The sequence below is a fragment of the Anolis carolinensis genome, chromosome 3 (assembly GCF_035594765.1).
Source record: "Anolis carolinensis isolate JA03-04 chromosome 3, rAnoCar3.1.pri, whole genome shotgun sequence".
Lineage (NCBI taxonomy): Eukaryota > Metazoa > Chordata > Lepidosauria > Squamata > Dactyloidae > Anolis > Anolis carolinensis.
Window position 1 is genome coordinate 237,382,783 of NC_085843.1, and position 19,267 is coordinate 237,402,049.

The 19,267-nt window shown below is 41.4% G+C and overlaps 2 protein-coding genes and 1 long non-coding RNA gene across 4 annotated transcripts in view; 1 reads left to right on the forward strand and 2 right to left on the reverse strand.

Moving 5' to 3' along the window:
• dgkd (diacylglycerol kinase delta) overlaps positions 1-1,545 on the reverse strand; it is a 91,115-nt gene extending 89,570 nt beyond the window's left edge. The window contains exon 1 of one of the 2 annotated variants that reach the window (XM_062976406.1): positions 1,344-1,545. In XM_062976406.1, the coding sequence (XP_062832476.1) occupies positions 1,344-1,520 (177 nt within the window). In that variant the 5' untranslated portion in view covers positions 1,521-1,545. The remainder of the gene's footprint in view (positions 1-1,343) is intronic. The other variant, XM_062976405.1, reaches the window with a different exon arrangement.
• Positions 1,517-7,560, forward strand: LOC134297809 (uncharacterized). Its single transcript, XR_010004682.1, has 2 exons — positions 1,517-1,882; positions 5,641-7,560. It is a non-coding gene; the product is annotated as an uncharacterized LOC134297809 (long non-coding RNA).
• sag (S-antigen visual arrestin) overlaps positions 5,202-19,267 on the reverse strand; it is a 33,707-nt gene continuing 19,641 nt past the window's right edge. The window contains exons 11-16 of the mRNA XM_062976409.1: positions 18,615-18,752; positions 16,646-16,723; positions 15,662-15,682; positions 14,736-14,800; positions 8,672-8,707; positions 5,202-5,714 (exon numbers count right to left, since the gene is read on the reverse strand). Coding sequence (XP_062832479.1) covers positions 8,703-8,707; positions 14,736-14,800; positions 15,662-15,682; positions 16,646-16,723; positions 18,615-18,752 — 307 coding nt within the window. The 3' untranslated portion in view covers positions 5,202-5,714; positions 8,672-8,702. The remainder of the gene's footprint in view (positions 5,715-8,671; positions 8,708-14,735; positions 14,801-15,661; positions 15,683-16,645; positions 16,724-18,614; positions 18,753-19,267) is intronic.

Genomic DNA, 19,267 nt, shown 5'->3' on the forward strand with positions numbered 1-19,267 from the left:
GGGCAAACTTGGGCCCTCCAGGTGATTTGGACTTCAATCCCAATAATTCCTAACAGCTGCTGTCAGGAATTGTAGGGGGTTGAAGTTCAACAGGGAGAAAAAAGGAAATGCAAAGATACAGAATGGGGGGCGTCTGGCTTGACAGCAGTACTGTGAAAAGGATCTTGGAGTTAACCAGGAGCCAACAATGTAATGCAGCGGCTAAAAAGGCCAATGGGATTTTGGCCTGCCTAAATAGTATAGTGTCTAGATCCAGGGAAGTCATGCTACCCCTCTATTCCACCTTGGTCAGACCACACCTGGAATAATGTGTCCAATTCTGGGCAGCGCAATTGAAGGGAGATGTTGACAAGCTGGAAAGTGTCCAGAAGGAGATTAAAAAGATCAAGGGTCTGGAGAACAAGATCTACGAGGAGTGGCTGAAAGAGCTGGCCATGTTTAGCCTGCAGAAGAGAAGGCTGAGAGGAGACATGATAGCCATGTACAAATATGGATTGGATTTTAATCACATGTTTTATATTTTTATATTGTTTTAATTGGATTTTCATTGCTGTTTTAATTATGTGTAGGCATCGAATTGTTGCCAATTTTGTACCCTGCCCTGAGTCCCTTCGGGTGAGAAGGGTGGGATATAAATGTTGGAAATAAATAAATAAATAAATATGTGAGGGGAAGTCATAGGGAGGAGGGAGCAAGCATGTTTTCTGTTGCCCTGGACACTAGGACGCAGAACAAGGGCTTCAAACTACAGGAAAGGAGATTCCACCTGAACATTAGGAAGAACTTCCTCAATGTGAGAGCTGTTCAGCAGTGAAACTCTCTGCTCTGGAGTGTGGTGGAGGCTCCTTCTTTGGAGGCTTTTAGGCAGGAGCTGGGTGGCCATCTGTCGGGGGTGCTTTGAATGCGATTTCCTGCTTCTCGGCAGGGGGTTGGACTGGGTGGCTCTTCTATGATTCTAAGTCCAAAACACCTGGAGGGTCCAAGTTTGCCCATGCCTGGTGTAGATAGATGCAATGTAGGCCCTTGCTTGAGGAAAAATGGGGAGCCCACCTGGCAAGGGCGCATTGCCGTGAGCCTCACAAAACCTTGGGGAAAAACAGCAATAGGCAGTGAGTGAGGGACAGATTAGCCAGCCATTTCAAAAAGGAGTGGGACGCGTGTCTGGGAGCCAGTGGTCGAGGGGCAGTGCGAGGAAGGGGCCTGGAGAGTGGCTAGTCCCTCCTGAGGAGCCCCTTCGCCCACTGGGCCCTTCCAGGGAGGGAGCCGCGGGGATGAGGGGAGGGAAGGGGCCACCCTGACTCCTCCAGGCCCGGCCTCCGCAGCCTCCCATCCCCCCCCCTCACCTTCTGCCGGATCTGGCCCGAAGTGGAGACCTTGCGGATGAGCTTCTGCGGGGAGCCGGGCTCCTGCTCGGGCTCGCTGTCCGAAGACTCCTCGGGCGCCGCGGTGGGGGCCACAGGAGCAGCCCCGGCCTGAGGCTGCGAGGCGCCCACCGCCACTGCCGCCGCCGCCGCCGCCATGCTGCGCCGCGAGGAGCAGGGCACGCAGCGCCCCCTAGCGGCGCTCGGGCGCCGCCGTAAGGAGATCGCTCTCTCTCTCTTTCTGAGGAGGGCTTGGGTTTGGAGAAGGACGAGGAGGAGCGGAGAGGATTGACACAGCGCCACCTAATGGCCTGGCTCTGCATTGCTCCCCGACGCTGCCCCAAAACTGAAGGATGGAGGTTGACTGGCACATCTTGAACTGCCAGAACAACCAATAATCTACAGACCCACTAAGAAAATCCAACAAATGCCACGTTCAGCAAAGGACAAGAGGGATCCTCTCACCTCTGCAGGAGTCTACCCTATACCATGCAGCTGTGGAAAAGGCTACATAGGTAAAGGTAAAGGCTTTCCCCTGACATTAAGTCCAGTCTTGTCCGACTCTGGGGGTTGGTGCTCATCTCCATTTTTAAGCCAAAAAGCCGGCGGTGTCCGTAGACACCTCCAAGGTCATGTGGCCAGCATGACTGCATGGAGCACCGTTACATTCCCGCTGGAGTGAGTGGATCTACTCACATTTGCATGTTTTCGAACTGCTACGTTGGCAGAAGCTGGAGCTAACAGCAGGAGCTCACTCCGCTCCCTGGATTCAAACCTGCAACCTTTTGGTCTGCAAGTTCAACAGCTCAGCGCTTTAACACAATGCGCTACTGAGGGCTCCAGGGCTACATAGGGACCACCAAACGCAGCATGGTCCAAACGCCAATCAAGGAACTTTTTTTTTCCGTGTCAGGAGCAACCTGAGTCGCTTCTGGTGTGAGAGAATTGGCCATCTGCAAGGACATTGCCCAGGGGATGCCCAGATGTTTGATGTTTTTACCATACTTGTGGGAGGCTTCTCTCATGTCCCCGCATGGAGCTGGAGCTGATAGAGGGAGCTCTATCAGCTCATCCACTGATAGAGGGAGCTTATCAAGGAACATGAAAGGCACTGTAGACTAATCCAAGCATAGCAGAGCACTTGATGAACCAACCTGGACACAACATATTATCTGAGAACACAGAAATGCTGGACCACTCTCACAACCAGCCATTGAAATCCACAAGCATGTGGACAATTTCAACAGAAAGGAGGAAACTATGAAAAGAAACAAAATCTGGTTACCAGAATTTTAAAAAAACTCTAAAATCAGGACAGTAAATAAAGAATAACATTCAGAAGACGGGGGAATTCCAGACAGGAAACAATCAGGGCCAGCTAACACCACCCAGCAAAAGATTCCCCCAGGCAGGAATCAGCCAGGCTTTGAAGCTGCAAGACTTTTCAATGCTAATCAAGATGATTAATTGCAACATTCACACTTGCCTCCAACAGACAAGAGTTCTTTCTCCCACCCTAGACTTTCCACAGATATATAAGCCCCACTGACCTACCGGTAGTTTCCAACAGACCTCACAAACTCTGAGGATGTCTGCCATAGATGTGGGTGAAACATCAGGAGAGGATGTTTCTGGATCATGGCCAAAATCCCATTGGTTTTTTTCAGCTGCTGCATCACACTGTTGGCTCACACTGCTGCATCACACTGTTCAACTCGTTGTCCACGAAGACTCCAAGATCTTTTTCACAAGTTGAACTGAACATCACCTATCCTGTATCTTTGCATTTCATTTATTCTGCCTAAGTGTAATACCTTACATTTGTCCTTGTTGAAATTCATTTGTCAGTTATAAATTATAATAATATAATAATAATAACAACACTACGTAACACAATTTTTGTTCCTGGGTTATGGATGTCATTTCCTAATCGGTTTTGCAAGAACAGTACTAACCAATGGATAGATATCATAAATATATGATAGAAGCAGCCCAAGCAATAGTAGCCTTGAGCAGGAAAGAGCAGGAAAAATGGGAATTAAACATGGTAGGAATATTTAGCAGGCTGTAGGCTCCAGGATTATATTCTTGAAAGGAGGATGAAATAAACAACAGGTTGTAAAAAGAATTGGGACTTGAAATTGGGAACTCTGATAGCTAGAGTAAAAGCAAAAAGAAAATACAAAGAACTAAATCACACTCTCTTCACAATCAATCAATTCAAATAATACTCCAATTGAAGATACAACTGTCCCCAGTGAGGACATTGACATTGAAGGGCAAGGTTCCACCTCCTCTCCTTCCGGATGAATTAATAAAAGTTGTTGTGAGTTTTCCGGGTTGTATGGCCATGTTCCAGAAGCATTATCCCCTGATGTTTCGCCCACATCTATAGCAGGTATCTTCAGAGTATTAAAAAAAAAACTCTAAAATCAGAACAGTAAATAAAGAACAACACTCTGAAAACAGAGGAATTCCAGACATGAATCAATCAGGGCCAGCTAACACCTCCGAACAAAGGATTCCCCCAGGCAGGAAGAAGCCAGGCCTTGAAGCAGGCAAGGATATTAATGCTAATCAATGTGATTAATTACAACATTCACACTTGCCTCAAACAGACAAGACTTCTTTCTCCCACCCTGGACCTTCCACAGATATATAAGCCTCCCTTGTTTAGTTTCCAATATTCCTCACAACCTCTGAGGATGCCTGCCATAGATGTGGGCAAAACGTCAGGAGAGAATGCTTCTGGAACATGGCCATACAGTCTGGAAAACTGAAACTGTGGAATAACAGTAGCTTAATTAGGTCTGTCCCTACAAACCAGGATATTGTGTGTGAGACCCTTCTCTTATACCTATCCTTTCTACAGGTATGTTTTGCTGGGAAACGAAATCAAGGCCTCCTCAGTTGCTGCTCCTTAAGCTCTGGAGTTCCCTTGTAGGGATACCAAAATGACCCCCTTCTTGCTGTTCTTCCACCAGGAAGCGAAGGCTTTGGGGGGCTTAATGTTGTCTTCTTTTGAATTGCAAAATTTTTAAAGCACTTCCTGCTTTTAATTGTATATTTTGAATTATTTTTATAATGTTATTGTTAACCTTTTTGTGTTAGAACTGTATGGTGTTGGTTTTAATTTCAGTCTTTATTCTGGAGGGGGAAATGAGATATAAATGAGGACAATGACAACACTATGGATTATATTCCCAGAGAATAGTTCACTCTATACATTTTACACAACTTTTAAGTTCTTGAACTTTATAAAGGCAGCCTCACACCTAAATGAAACATAACATAAAAGATATATCACTGTAATCACGTCCAACATCTCCGGAAAGACTTGCAACTAGCACACCAGTTGAAGCAGGACACAGATATTCTTGTTCACAATAGCCACCTGATCCTTTGAGTGTAATGTCAAACTCATGAGTATCTGAAACTGTGCCTGGATCCTTAATGAGTGCAGTCTCAACCTGAACGGGTTCACAAATATCAAGATGACTCTGTTTTGTCTATGAAACAATATACTGTAGCTACTATCTTGTATGGACTAAGCTTCTGTTTGTTTGCTCGCTGCATTAAAAACAACAGTTCAGGGCTTCCGTAGCCTCCTCAATCCATTGAAAAAGAGTGGTATGACTGGGTGTTATTAGCATCACAGCAAATCCCAGAAACATCCTAGCAACATTGTGAAGTTGCTGAAGGTCATGGGTGACAATATAGAGTCAAGACAGTCACGGAAGGTTTTATACAAGCCCCATATACATGCTTTGTACATCTTCAAAAGGGGCACAGCTTGACTTGGTAGTGCAGGTGCCTGGGATACTAACGAGAGCAAACATGTTGATTTACATCACAATTTTATTGAACACACAAAAAACCATGCAAGAAGCAGCCAGAGAATTGTTTCAAGTACTTCCCTTTTCAAATCCAGGCAAGCAGAAGGGGAATTTTTAACTACACAGGAAGGATGTCCTGACCCTTGATTTCACATACATGAGAACGTTGTGCAAGACAGTTGTTTATTTGCTAGAAAAATTAATTGGAACGATTCTTAATGCAGCTAGATGCTTCTGAAAAGCTTTATTTTATATTTTAAAATAACACCAGCCCAGTTTATTAATTTTCTTTTTTCAAACAATAAATAAAAACAAGCACTATTATTTAGCATTTTAAAAACCTCTTGAGTTAAAATACAATTATTTTCTACTGTCTTTGCTGTACATTTTGTGACTTTCCTGACTGGTTTGTTCTTCTTTTTTCTTTTAATCATCATTTGAAGGGTCCGCTTTATCATCTTCTTCAGAGTTCTCATCGTTCAGCTGCTGGCGAGCAAAATCTTCAAACACCAGGTCACTACAAACACATACAAAACACCTTTTAAAATCACATGCATCATGGGTCCATGTAGAATTAATGCATAAGAACTGCCATGGCTCAATGTTGGCACTTCACCAAACTACAATGCCTTAATATCTCCAGCCCATCCTCTGTTTGGATATCAGCCAGTAAGCCAATGCTTTAAATCAAGAAATAGCTTCCTAAGATCTACAGAGATACTTGCAGGAATACCTGAGCAAGTGAGAGTCCAAAAGTGGCAGGTTAAAACCTGGAAGTGGCTAATACCAGATGAGAAACTCCCCCGGGGCACACAGAAGACTGGGCAACTTGGAAAGCGCTGAACAGACTGCACTCTGGCATCATGAGATGCAGAGCTAAACTTAAGAAATGGGGCCACAAAGTGGAGTCCACGACACGGGAGTGTGGATTAGAGGAAACCACAGACCACTTACTACAATGCAGCATGAGCCCTGCCACATGCACAATGGAGGACTTTCTTACAGTGACTTTTTTTTTCGTGTCAGGAGCAACCAGAGTTGCTTCTGGAGTGAGAGAATTGGCCATCTGCAAGGACGTTGCCCAGGGGACGCCCAGATGTTTTGATGTTTTACCATCCTTGTGGGAGGCTTTTCTCATGTCCCTGCATGGAGCTGGAGCTGATAGAGGGAGCTCATCCGCGCTCTTCCCAGGTGGAATTCGAACCTGGCAGCCTTCAGGTCAGCAACCCAACCTTCAAGTCACAAGGCTTTTATCCCCTAGGCCACCGGAGGCTCCTCTTACAGTGACACCCAAGGCACTATTCGCTTCTGACATGATAAATAAATGCCAAACTACAACTCCATTTCAGTTAAAGTGGCGCCAAACTACATTTATTCCATAATATTATTGCACTCATTGTAGTTGGGAGTTATCTCCTCCAAATATATAATTTCACACATCGCTAAAACTTGCATTATAGTAGCTGATGTACTGTTTTTTGCAACCAATGTATGTGATATAGAAAAGAACATAAAAGTCAAATATCAAGGAAAATAACTCTTCTATAACATCCCTAACCATAAGAGCTCCTACACAGTTAAAGGCTTTGTTATCATTTGTAAAGCATAGTCTGGTTTCCTTCTGAAATTGAATGCCCTCAATTATCCACCATTATCCAACATATGTTTGCAATATGATCCCTACTGCCTTTTCTTTTCCTGAACCCAGCCTGGGCATCTGGCAGTTCTCACTTCATATATGGGAAAGGTCTTTGTTGTGGAACGTTGAGCATCACTTTGCTTGCATGAGACACTAACTCAATGGGAGTTTGCTGTGCCTCTTATTAGTATTGTGCAGAAATGAGAACTGTCACGTGTCCAGGCTTAAGTATGTATGCAAGTGTGACCATAGGAAGCATGGCTTTTGGAATGCCTGGGCTGTGGCGTAGGCTGGTGAGCAGCCAGCTGCAGCCAGCTGCAACAAATCACTCTGACCAAGAGGTCATGAGTTCGAGGCCAGCTCGGAGCCTGCATTGTCTCTGTCTTTGGTCTATGTTAAGGCATTGAATGTTTGCCTTATATGTGCAATGTGATCCGCCCTGAGTCCCCTTCGGGGTGAGAAGGGCGGAATATAAATACTGTAAATAAATAAATAAATGCTAATTCTAGTAGTTTTAATTCAGTTAAATGACGGGAACTTTATGGAGGATCTACTCTGCATAATCAAAGAATATTCAAATACATTATTCCTACCTCTAAACCAGTCCCAGGTCAGTGGCTGAATTTAAATTAAAAACTGTTGTGGGAGAAGTTATATCCCACCCGCCCTTTGTATACTTATGAAACTAAATAAACTCAATGTTTGACCTTATGTATTTAATGTATCATCTAGTCTGAGCCTTTATTTCTTGTATCCATCTTCATTCTTTGCAACTAAGAATAGTTTTAGTGAACTAGAGATGATATATAAATTAACATTTTTTCTGAAAACATGTATGATTGTTAATTTCCTCATAGTACTGATGAACAGAATAAGATTTGCTATAAGTGCCTTTACTGCAACCATATAAAATATTCAAGATTTGAGATTTATTGGGCACACATATAAACAAGCAAGTTCATGAACATGATAGCAAAGCAAAATAGTGCTTGGCTTCAACAAGATTGTTTTCATTATGTTTTCATGAGCCTGCCCTGGGAATTTAGGACTGAACTGAGTTAAATTCTTTTCATTAATTTCCTTTTTGAAACTTAAGGGACCCTGAAGCAAAATATGATCATGGAAAATGTAAACTGGAGCATACCCCTAATGGGACAATAGTCCCATCCCATTTATATTTACCAGCATGTAAATCACACTAGTTTCTGTATTTGCTTCTTGGATGATTAACTTCATAGATAAGTACAACCCAGTGGAAGTTCACTGTTTCCAGCATGATGTATTATTGATATCGCATGTTTATTTGGGAATATATCCTACTTAACTCTTCTGCTTTTGGATGCCTTTTAAGTCAAGATCTGTAACTGAGGAACAGCATCAATCTCACCACCTGCATTCTGCAGCATAGAAAAGCTTATTTATAAACAAAGTCATTGTTATTTCACAAAAAATCCATAGCAGAATATAGACAGAAGGATAATGAAACAATTCTTACCTTTCCTTTCCTGCAATAATAGGCATATAATAAAAAGAAAAGACAGAAATTTAGATGAATATATTTCAGAACAAATAATTATGACCCTGAAGATAGGAGTGTCATCTGTGAAATAAGAGGAGGAGCTATTTGCTGAAGTAGGTGAACAAAATTACAGTACACCTTTTAATTGTGAGCCTGGTCAGAACAGAAGCCTCTATTTGGACCACCAAAGCTAAGTGGGAGATAAAATAAGGAAGTGAGAAGCCATGCATTAAAACTTCTCATCTTTTTAAATCCGGAGTTTGTACATAACAGATCAAAAGCTAATATGATTTGATTACTCAGATTATGTACATACCGTGATGATGGAGGCTGCTTGCAGCTTCCCTTTAATCTAGAAGCATTTTTGAATAAAGTAGTTAGAGGAAACAGAATTGTGGTTTAGAGAAGTAATAGTACTATCTTCCCTTCAAGCAATTTAGCACAATTACACTTTGATTTCTTTATTCTTTGTTAATAGATATCTTGAAATTAACCATAAGTAAGGTCCTCTTCTTTGCCTTTAAAAGTAACCTAATACCTATTAAGCAAGTATACTTCCCCCCTTTTCCTTGAACCATGCCAGAAAAGAGAAACCTGATCAATATCTCATGCTACTGTTCTGGCTGCAAGAACAAGGCAAATCAGAAAGGTGATACTTTATACAAACTTTATACATGTTATTAATCACATGTAGGCATATTTGTCACATGACCACTTTAGTGAATGCACATCTGAAACTACCAGCTCTGGGTTGCTGTGAGTTTTCCGGGATGTATGGCCATTTTCCAGAAGCATTCTTTCCTGATGTTTTGCCTGCATCTATGGCAGGCATCCTCAGAGGTTGTGAGGTCTGTTGGAAAACTATGCAAGTGGGGTTTATATATCTGTGGAATGTCCAGAATGGAAGAAAGAACTCTTGTCTATTTGAGGCAGGTGTGAATGTTTCAATTGGCCACCGTGATTTGCATTGAATAGCCGTTCAGCTTCAAGATCTGGCTGCTTACTGCCCGAGGGAATCCTTTGTTGGGAGGTGTTAGCTGGCCCTGATTGATTTATGTCTGGAATTCCTCTGTTTTCTATCCTGATTTTAGAATTTTTTTTAATACTAGTAGTCAGATTTTGTTCATTTTTATGGTTTCTTCCTTTCTGTTGAAATTGTCCACATGCTTGTGGATTTCAATGGCTTCTCTGTGTAGTCTGAAATGGAGTTTCCCTTGTCTTTACTTTTTATCTTTATCTATGTTGCTTGTTCTTGGTCTTGCAGCTCTTCTGATGTCTGTGGTGGAGTATCAATTGGCCTGTAGAGCCCAGTTTAGGTGGCTCAGTTCCCCTTGGAGGAGGTGAAGTTTGCAGATTCCTTTTGCACGATTTGCCAGGGCTCTAGAATCTGCGAACCCCATCTGCTCCAAGGTGAAATGAACTACCTAAACTGGGCTCTACAGGCCAATGGATACTCTTACCAGAGATATCAGAAGGGCTGCAAGGCGAAGGACAAGCCACGAGAGTAAAGACAAAGATCCAAACAGAGGAAAGGTGTTCTTACCATACATCAAGGGAACCACTGACCACATAGGGAAGCTAATGAAGAAACACAACCTACAAACTGTCGACAGACCCACTAAGAAAATCCGACAAATGCTACGTTCAGCAAAGGACAAGAGAGATCCTCTCACCTCCGCAAGAGCCTACTGAATATCATGCAGCTGTGGACAAGTCTACACATGGACCACCAAACGCAGCATTACCCAAACACAAATCAAGGAACATGAAAAGCACTGCAGACTGATTCAACCAGAGAAGTCAGCCATAGCAGAGCACTTGAGGAGCCAACCTGGACACAGCAGATTATTTGAGAACACAGAAATGCTGGACCACTCTCACAACCACCCTGTCAGACTACACAGAGAAGCCACTGAAATCCACAAGCATGTGGACAATTTCAACAGAAAGGAGGAAACCACGAAAAAGAACAAAGATTGGCTAAAAAGGTAAAATTTTAAAATTTGAAGACTTTGATGTTTCAACGAGTTTTCGAACAGTGGGTCCATTTTTATCACCATCAGTCTTAACTATTTACTGCCCTAACCCTCAGCACTTTACCCTATTCCTGAATCTCATTGCCTTGCGGTTTTGCACATGCCTGCCTTCTCTGTAATTTCTTAATAGCCCCAACGTTTAGTTCTAATGCTCCCTGATGTATTTTATGAATGTTATTTTACTGTTATTGTTTTAATTACATATGCTGTCGTCATATTGTTTTATCTGTTGTTTGGGCTTGGTCCCCATGTGAACTGCTCCACGTCCCCTCGGGGAAATGGAAGCAGGTTATAAATAAAGTTTTTATTATTATTATTATTCCAAAACTCTAAAATCAGGACAGTAAATAACAAACAACACTCAGAAAATAGGAATTCCAGACATGAGTCAATCAGGGCCAGCTAACACCTACCAACAAATGATTCCCCTATTTATTTATTTATTTATTTTATTTACAGTATTTATATTCCGCCCTTCTCACCCTGAAGAGGACTCAGGGTGGATCACATTGCACATATAAGGCAAACATTCAATGCCATAACATAGAACAGAGACAGACGCAGGCACGGGCGGGCCTCGAACTCGTGACCTCTTGGTCAGAGTGATTTGTTGCAGCTGGCTGCTAACCAGCCTGCACCACAGCCCGACCTAAGCAGTAAGCAGTCAGACTTTCAAGCTGAAAGGCTATTCAATGCTAATCAACGTGGCCAATTGCAACAGTCACACTTACCTCAAACAGACAAGACTTCTTTCTCCCAAGCTGATCTAAATGAGTATCTGTTATCCATAATGGACTGGAAGAAGGCAAACTGAAATTTAATTCAGACAAGACAGAGGTCTTCTTGTCAGTCTAAAGGTAGATCAGGAAGTAAGGATTCAGCCTATGTTAGAAGGGGTTACTCTTCCCCTGAAGGCACAGGTTTGGAAACACTATTGAGTTCAGCTTTGAACTTAGAGGTCCAGATTTCTTTGTTGGCCAGGTCTGCTATTTAAAGCTTGTGCATCAATTATGTCTATTCCTTGAAACCTCAGTTCTGATCATGGTGGTAAATGCCTTAGTTTACATCCTATTTGGATTACTGTAGCATGCTCTACATGGGGCTGCTTTTGAAGCATAGGAACTTCCACTAGCACCAAGAGCTACATCTAGAGCAGGGGTCCCCAAACTAAGGCCCGGGGGCCGGATGCGGCCCTCCAAGGACATTTACCCGGCCCCCGCCCTCAGTTTTATAATATAATATATTGTATATACATATAATATTGATAATAATATTATAATGTAATACAACACTAATAACAATACCATATAATAATATTAATTATATATTCTATATTACATATAACATTACTAATAATATTACAGTATAGTGGTATAGTTCAATAAAGTAATCTATAATGCTAATATTGTGCTATGCTAATAATATAATATATTGTATGTACATCTAATTTGTAAGCCGCTCTGAGTCCCCTTTGGGGTGAGAAGGGTGTGATAGAAATGTAGTAAATAAATGCAGTAAATAAATAAATAATAAATAAATAAATTTTAGACTTAGGCTCGCCCAAAGTCTGAAATGACTTGAAGGCACACAACAACAACAACAACAACAACAACAACAACAACCCTAATTAACTTGACTAAATTAACATTGGCCAGAAGCAGGAGCACACTTCCCATTGAAATCCTGATAAATGTATGTTGGTTAAAATTATTTTTATTTTTAAATATTGTATTGTTCTTTCATTGTTGTTGTTTTTGCACTACAAATAACACATATGCATCGGAATTTGTTTGTATTTTTTTTTTCAAATGATAATCCGGCCCCTCAACAGTCTGAAGGATTGTGGGCCGGCCCTCGGCTTAAAAAGTTTGAGGACCCCTGATCTAGAGTGTTAACAAGGGCAGGTTATAGGGACCCTACTGCTCCCCTGTGAAAACAGTTTCATTGGATGCCAGTTTATATCTAGACACAACTCAAAGTGCTTATTATCTATAAAAACCCTATAAATTCAAATTCTGGCTATCTTTGAGATTGCGTCTTCTTAATATAAGCCTGTCCAGGCCCTGGAACTCACTTCCCAAGGAATGATCTCCTTGCATTCTTTATATTACCAATCAAAGTCGTTTTTCCAGCAGGCTGTTAAAATGGGCGGAAGGCACTATACTGCTTTAGATGTAATTAGCTTGAATGTTTTTAAAAATCTTTTAAATATTACTTATCCTTTAAAATGTAGTTTTAAATTGGTTTGATAGTTTAATCCTATTTTAATGTTCACCTTTTTGTATTGTAAATTGTTTTTGAATCCTAATATGGGGAGAAGACAGCGAAGAAGCAAAAGTAGTAGTAGTAGTTTTCTTTTAAATCGAGGATTGCGCAAACATTCTCTGCAAGCATTTATTAGTATTAGGCAAACTTGGTAAGTATTGTCAAAGGCTTTCACGGCTGGAATCACTGGAGTGTTGTGTGGTTTCCGGACTGTATAGCCATGTTCTAGCAGCATTTTCAAGATGCCAGTCACAAATACAAGCGAAACATCAGAAGAAAATGCTACTAGAACATGGCCATACAGACCTGAAACCGCACAACACTTCAGTAAGTATTCTTGCTGTAGTCCCAATACTCTTTTCTGAAACTTACAAATGTTTAAAGTCCATTAGAAGGGAAGTTAATGATATAATTCACCACAATGCCTTAACAGATGTACAGGCATTCCAACTGTTCAGATCTTTCATGCAACCTGACAGTAAGTAAACAAGTGACCCGTGTCCTCAGGCTATGCATAAAACTTGGAAGGAAGAGATAACAATCTTTGTTTCTCTCTGCCCTGAGGTGAAAGTCGGAGGTAATGCAGCAACATTTATGAAAAAGAAGACGTAGCCAGAGGGAGTTCAGTGGAATTGCAGTCAACATCAGATTTACAAACAAATACATAGAGGTTAGAGATCATTCAACTCCACCAATAGATCAATATCTAATATTTTTTAAAGCGAATGTTGTTTGCTGTACTGTAATGCTTTTATAACAGCAGTGGAGAAGTGAAGCCCAATGGCTACAAGCCATAAAGCTATTTTTGTGACTCTCAGGTCTTTGAGTGATTTGCAACAATTTTGCCATATTTTGGAAGAGAGGGAGCTGAATTGTTTTGGGGCCAGAAAGGCTTTTTATTTATAACAAAAAGTCACCTAGAAATTGCTCTTTCTGCCCCTAAATGGTATTTAGGGATATTTGTGAGTAAATCCTGTTACCTGATATTAATCTATCCACATAATAAAAGTGAAAATCTTATGTGTGTGTGTGGCAGAGGTGTCCTTTTACACAGACAGTCTCCTGTGCTCATAAACTGCATTAACCCACAGTGCTGAGGAGCCACCAAAGCCCTCCCTCCAAGGACATTGCAGGTTACAGCGAGCACATGCCAGTGTTCCTTTCTCTCTCCATTGGTGTGGAATTTGAATGACCCCACCTACTGCCTCTCCCTTAACCCTTTCCTATTCTTTTGTATGGCACACAGCAACTGAACATACTAGAGAGAGCGGTTTGGGGAGAATTCACCATGATTTATAGGAGTTGTAGGGACTGGGATGTATAGTTCACCTGTAATCTAAGAGCACTATGAACCCCACCAGTGATGTACCTGGAAGTAACTTGGCACACAGACCCAACACAATCAACTGCATACAGGCAAGTTTTGGGGGTGATTGTCCTTGGATATGGGAATTGTAGTTAACCCTTATCCAGAGAGCACTGAACCCAGACAACATCAGATCTCCACCAGACTTGGCACACAGACCTGGTACACAGACCCAACATGGCCAACCGTGAATACCGGTGGGATTTAGGGGTGATTGCCCTGGGAATCTGGGAGTTGTAGTTCACCCTTATCCAGAGAGTACTGAACCCAGCCGACGACAGATCTGGACCAAACTTGGCACACAGACCCAACATGGCCAGCTGTCCATACAGGCCTGGTTTGGGGAGGATTGACCCACAATTCTGGGAATTGTAGTTCAGCCACATCATTATGTATTTTCTAATGGAAGCATTCATTAAAAATGAAATCAAATATTGGCTTTTTCCTAATAAATAATGTTTCTAATTAACTAAATGATATTGCCTAACAACCCAAAACAAACAGTGCCTTTTTCAAATAACCTGGGCACTGCCGGGTACCCAAGCTAGTACATATCTCTGTCTGTCTGTCTGTCTGTCTCTGTCTGGAGAGAGATAGATAGAGAGACTCAATGTCTCTCCTAAATGAGACTCAAAGCTGCTGGAGACTCAACAGGTATCAACAGGAAAACAAGATTAAATTCTTAGAGTAAGTACAAACACAATTCTACTCACCTGTAGGATTGATCTCCTCTCGCTTTGGGTGCATTAGACGGAAGGGCAATTCCATACTCACCTCACTTTGGAGAGAAGTAAATAAGATCAGAATATGTTTGTTATTGATTTATTGATATTTTCAAAGCAAAAGCCCTTTCAAAGCAGATCTAAGCTAATGTCATTGAAAAATTTGACCTACTCTGATGAACAGCTGTGCATCTATCAGTATGTGTAATTAATCTTAATTGTTACTCCGCTATTACCAGAACTGCAGTCCATTCTGTTATTCATAAATTATTTATTTTCTATGGTAGGCATTTTGAAATGTTAGTTTTTTTCAGTTCTACTGCATCCAAACTTATTCTTATGTAATGTCTGATCATATTGCCTAGGATGGCCCAAAACCCTAAAGGCAACAGATCCCATCAGATCTTGGAAGCCAAGCAGAATCCACTCTGGTTAGTACTAGGATGGGAAGCTGCTAATGAATATCAGATACTGTAGGCTATATATCAGACGAAGGAACTGGCAAAATCACATCTGACTGTTCCTTGCCTAAGAAAACTTTTTGAAATTTATGGGGCCAGCATAAATCAACAGATGATTTGAATACAGATATACAGACAAACACACTGCCCTAAGACTACTGTTCCTATTAGTGCTTTTCCTACTCCACAAAAGGGAACAAATGAAAGCAGAGATAAAAAGTCTAGGTTTGGAAGATCTATACATTACATAATCAAGGTTGCATTGGGGTCTGCCTCACATTTTGAGAGCACATTACAGTTTTCAGTACTGGATCTTAACACGTTCAGTAGCAAAAGCTTCTGTCAGTTTTCTAGGTATTCAGTAAGGACAAAATTGGGTAGATCAATTTCAGAATAGCCTGAAAACATGAAGGGGTCTTGCAGGAGAGAAGAAAATTTAAGTTTAAAAAAGCTTACCTGGAGACGAAATCTAGCAGCCTAAGATGTAAACAGAATGCAAAAATCAAAATTAGCAGTCTTCCATAGTATATTCTGAAGCTGGTCAGCTACACTAAATCATATTATCTTTACAACTACATGCAGCCCAGAAAGATGGATTGTTGATCCTTGCTCTTAAGTTCTCTTTTTCCAGCAAGTGCACTGCTTTGATTCTGCTTCACAAGAACGAATTACTTCAAGAAAGAATAGGTATGCAAATATTCAGTTCCTAATTAGATGTTTTTACTTATTAAATGTGGAAGAATTCTTTAGAACTAGCTATGCAATCTGAAAAATACCAAAAACAGTGTTTCCTCACTACTTTAATCTTGGACATGCTTAAAATTGTATATAATGTGATTTTATTTTGCAATGGTATCTGTTTTATATGAATTGTTGTTTTGTAGATTGTTTTATATGAATTGTTGTTTTAACATTGTTATTAGGCATTGAATTTTTGCCTATTTATTGTAAGCCGCTTTGAGTCCAATCGGGGAGAAAAGTGGGGTAAAAGTGATGTAAATAATAAATACTCTGCGGTTCACTTTTCGCAGATTCGCTTTTTTGCGGTTTTTCAATAAACTCTAAAAAACTATTATAAATCATAAAAATTTACAATTTACAGCCTAAGGAAGAGAGGAATTAGAAGCCAAAGGGAGAGAAAAGAAGCCCAAGCAGCAACGGGAGGAGAAGGAGGCGATTTATCAAAACACGATTGGTTGATAAAGACTTAAAATAGTGTATAATTACTAAAATAATGTATAAATATTAAAATAAATATAGTGCCCCTTCTTTGTGGATTTTCACTTATTGCGGGTGGTCCTGGAACCTAACCCCAGCAATAAGTGAGGGAACACTGTAATCACATATTTTTGCATTTTAGTCTAACAAGACAAGGCAAGAAAGAACTGCCTATATGCTATATAAAAAGAATACAAATAAACAGACAAACATTGCTCTTACCCCGAGACTGTCAGCTTCAGTTTTATCTTGTAAGCAACCAGTATCCCCATAACAGTCTTATCTATTCCTTCTTTAATTCTGTTGTTACAGAGAAATAAAAATGTATATGATTATCATAGAATCATAGAATCATAAATAGTAGAGTTGGAAGAGACCACCTGGGCCATCAAGTCCAACCCCCTGCTAAGAAGCAGGAAATCGCATTCAAAGCACCCCCGACAGATGGCCATCCAGCCTCTGCTTAAAAGCCTCCAAAGAAGGAGCCTCTACCACGGCCCCGGGGAGAGAGTTCCACTGTCGAACAGCTCTCACAGTGAGGAAGTTCTTCCTGATGTTCAGGTGGAATCTCCTTTCCTGTAGTTTGAAGCCATTGTTCCGTGTCCTAGTCTGCAGGGCAGCAGAAAATAAGCTTGCTCCCTCCTCCCTATGACTTCCCTTCACGTATTTGTACATAGCTATCATGTCTCCTCTCAGCCTTCTCTTCTGCAGGCTAAACATGCCCAGCTCTTTAAGCCGCTCCTCATAGGGCTTGTTCTCCAGACCCTTAATCATTTTAGTCGCCCTCCTCTGGACGCTTTCCAGCTTGTCAACATCTCCCTTCAACTGTGGTGCCCAAAATTGGACACAGTATTCCAGGTGTGGTCTGACCAAGGCAGAATAGAGGGGGAGCATAACTTCCCTGGATCTAGACGCTATTCCCCTATTGATGCAGGCCAAAATCCCATTGGCTTTTTTAGCAGCCGCATCACATTGTTGGCTCATGTTTAACTTGTTGTCCACGAGGACTCCAAGGTCTTTTTCGCACACACTGCTGTCAAGCCAGGCGTCCCCCATTCTGTATCTTTGATTTCCATTTTTTCTGCCGAAGTGAAGTATCTTGCATTTGTCCCTGTTGAACTTCATTTTGTTAGTTTTGGCCCATCTCTCTAGTCTGTCAAGATCGTTTTGAATTCTGCTCCTGTCTTCTGGAGTGTTAGCTATCCCTCCCAGTTTTGTGTCGTCTGCAAACTTGATGATCGTGCCTTCTAACCCTTCGTCTAAGTCGTTAATAAAGATGTTGAACAGAACCGGGCCCAGGACGGAGCCCTGCGGCACTCCACTTGTCACTTCTTTCCATGATGAAGACGACGCATTGGTGAGCACCCTTTGGGTTCGTTCGCTTAGCCAATTACAGATCTACCTAACCGTAGTTTTGTCTAGCCCACATTTTACTAGTTTCCTTGCCAGAAGGTCGTGGGGGACTTTGTCGAAGGCCTTACTGAAATCCAGGTAGGCTACATCCACAGCATTCCCTGTATCGACCCAACTCGTAACTCTATCGAAAAAAGAGATCAGATTAGTCTGGCATGACTTGTTTTTGGTAAATCCGTGTTGACTATTAGCAATGACCACATTTGTTTCTAAGTGTTCGCAGACCACTTCCTTAATGATCTTTTCCAGAATTTTGCCTGGTATTGATGTGAGGCTGACCGGACGGTAATTGTTTGGGTCGTTCTTTTTTCCCTTCTTGAAGATAGGGACCACATTCGCCCTCCTCCAATCTGCTGGGACTTCTCCCGTTCTCCAAGAACTCTCGAAGATAATTGCCAGTGGTTCTGAAATAACTTCCGCTAGTTCCTTCAGTACTCTTGGATGTAGCTGATCTGGCCCTGGGGACTTGAATTCGTTTAGAGTGGCCAGGTGTTCCTGGACAACTTGCTATGATAGACACCTGCAGTGTTTAATTTCAAAGGGCAATTTGGAGTTTCCCATCACAGCTCCACTGATTAACAATTCATAAACCCATCTCTATTTTCCAGTTCATATTTTACTTGAGAGAAGGCCCTAAGAAAAACTTCATCCTAGTTCAAGTTTAACAGTGTGCTAGACACCTCTGCACTTGCAGCTTATCACTTAACACAAGAAAAGTAATTATTAACTCGTCATCTTCCTACTTTAATTAGTTACTTCTCAACTATTTTGGACTTACATGGTACTGGAAGCCAAGTTGGCGTCTTCATCCTTTATCTTCCCATCCAGGGCTATGCCTTTTTTGGTTCTATTGCTTGCCAGCCGGGGCAGAACTGTGATCGTCTTTGTCAGAATGCAGTTTGGCTCTATTTTTTCCCTGCCGTACATAGCATACAGAAATGGGGTAGGTAACAGGATAAAATTTTAATGCCCTGAGCATGACAAAAAGAATAATAAAGCTGGAAGAGACCAAAAGGGCCATCCCTTTCAACTGCATTCTGCTATGCAGGAACACACAATCAAAGCACCCATTACAGATGACCAGCCTCTGTTTCAAAACCTCCAGAAAAAGAGATTCCAGCACACTCTGAGACAATCTGTTTCACTGTCAAACAGCACTTCCATCAAGAAGTTGTTCCTAATATTCAGGTGAAATCTCTTTTCCTGACATTTTAATCCATTGCTCTGGGGCGTAGTCTCTGGAGCAGCAGAAAACAGCTTGCTCCATCTTCACTATGCTCCATCTTTTCAAATATTTAACTATGCCTAACACATCAGCTATTAACCTTTTTTTCTCTAGGCTAAACATACCCACCTCCCTTAACTCCTCACAGGGCATGGTTTCCGTTTTGGTAATTCTCTGAACATGTTATGCCTTGTCAATATCTTTTT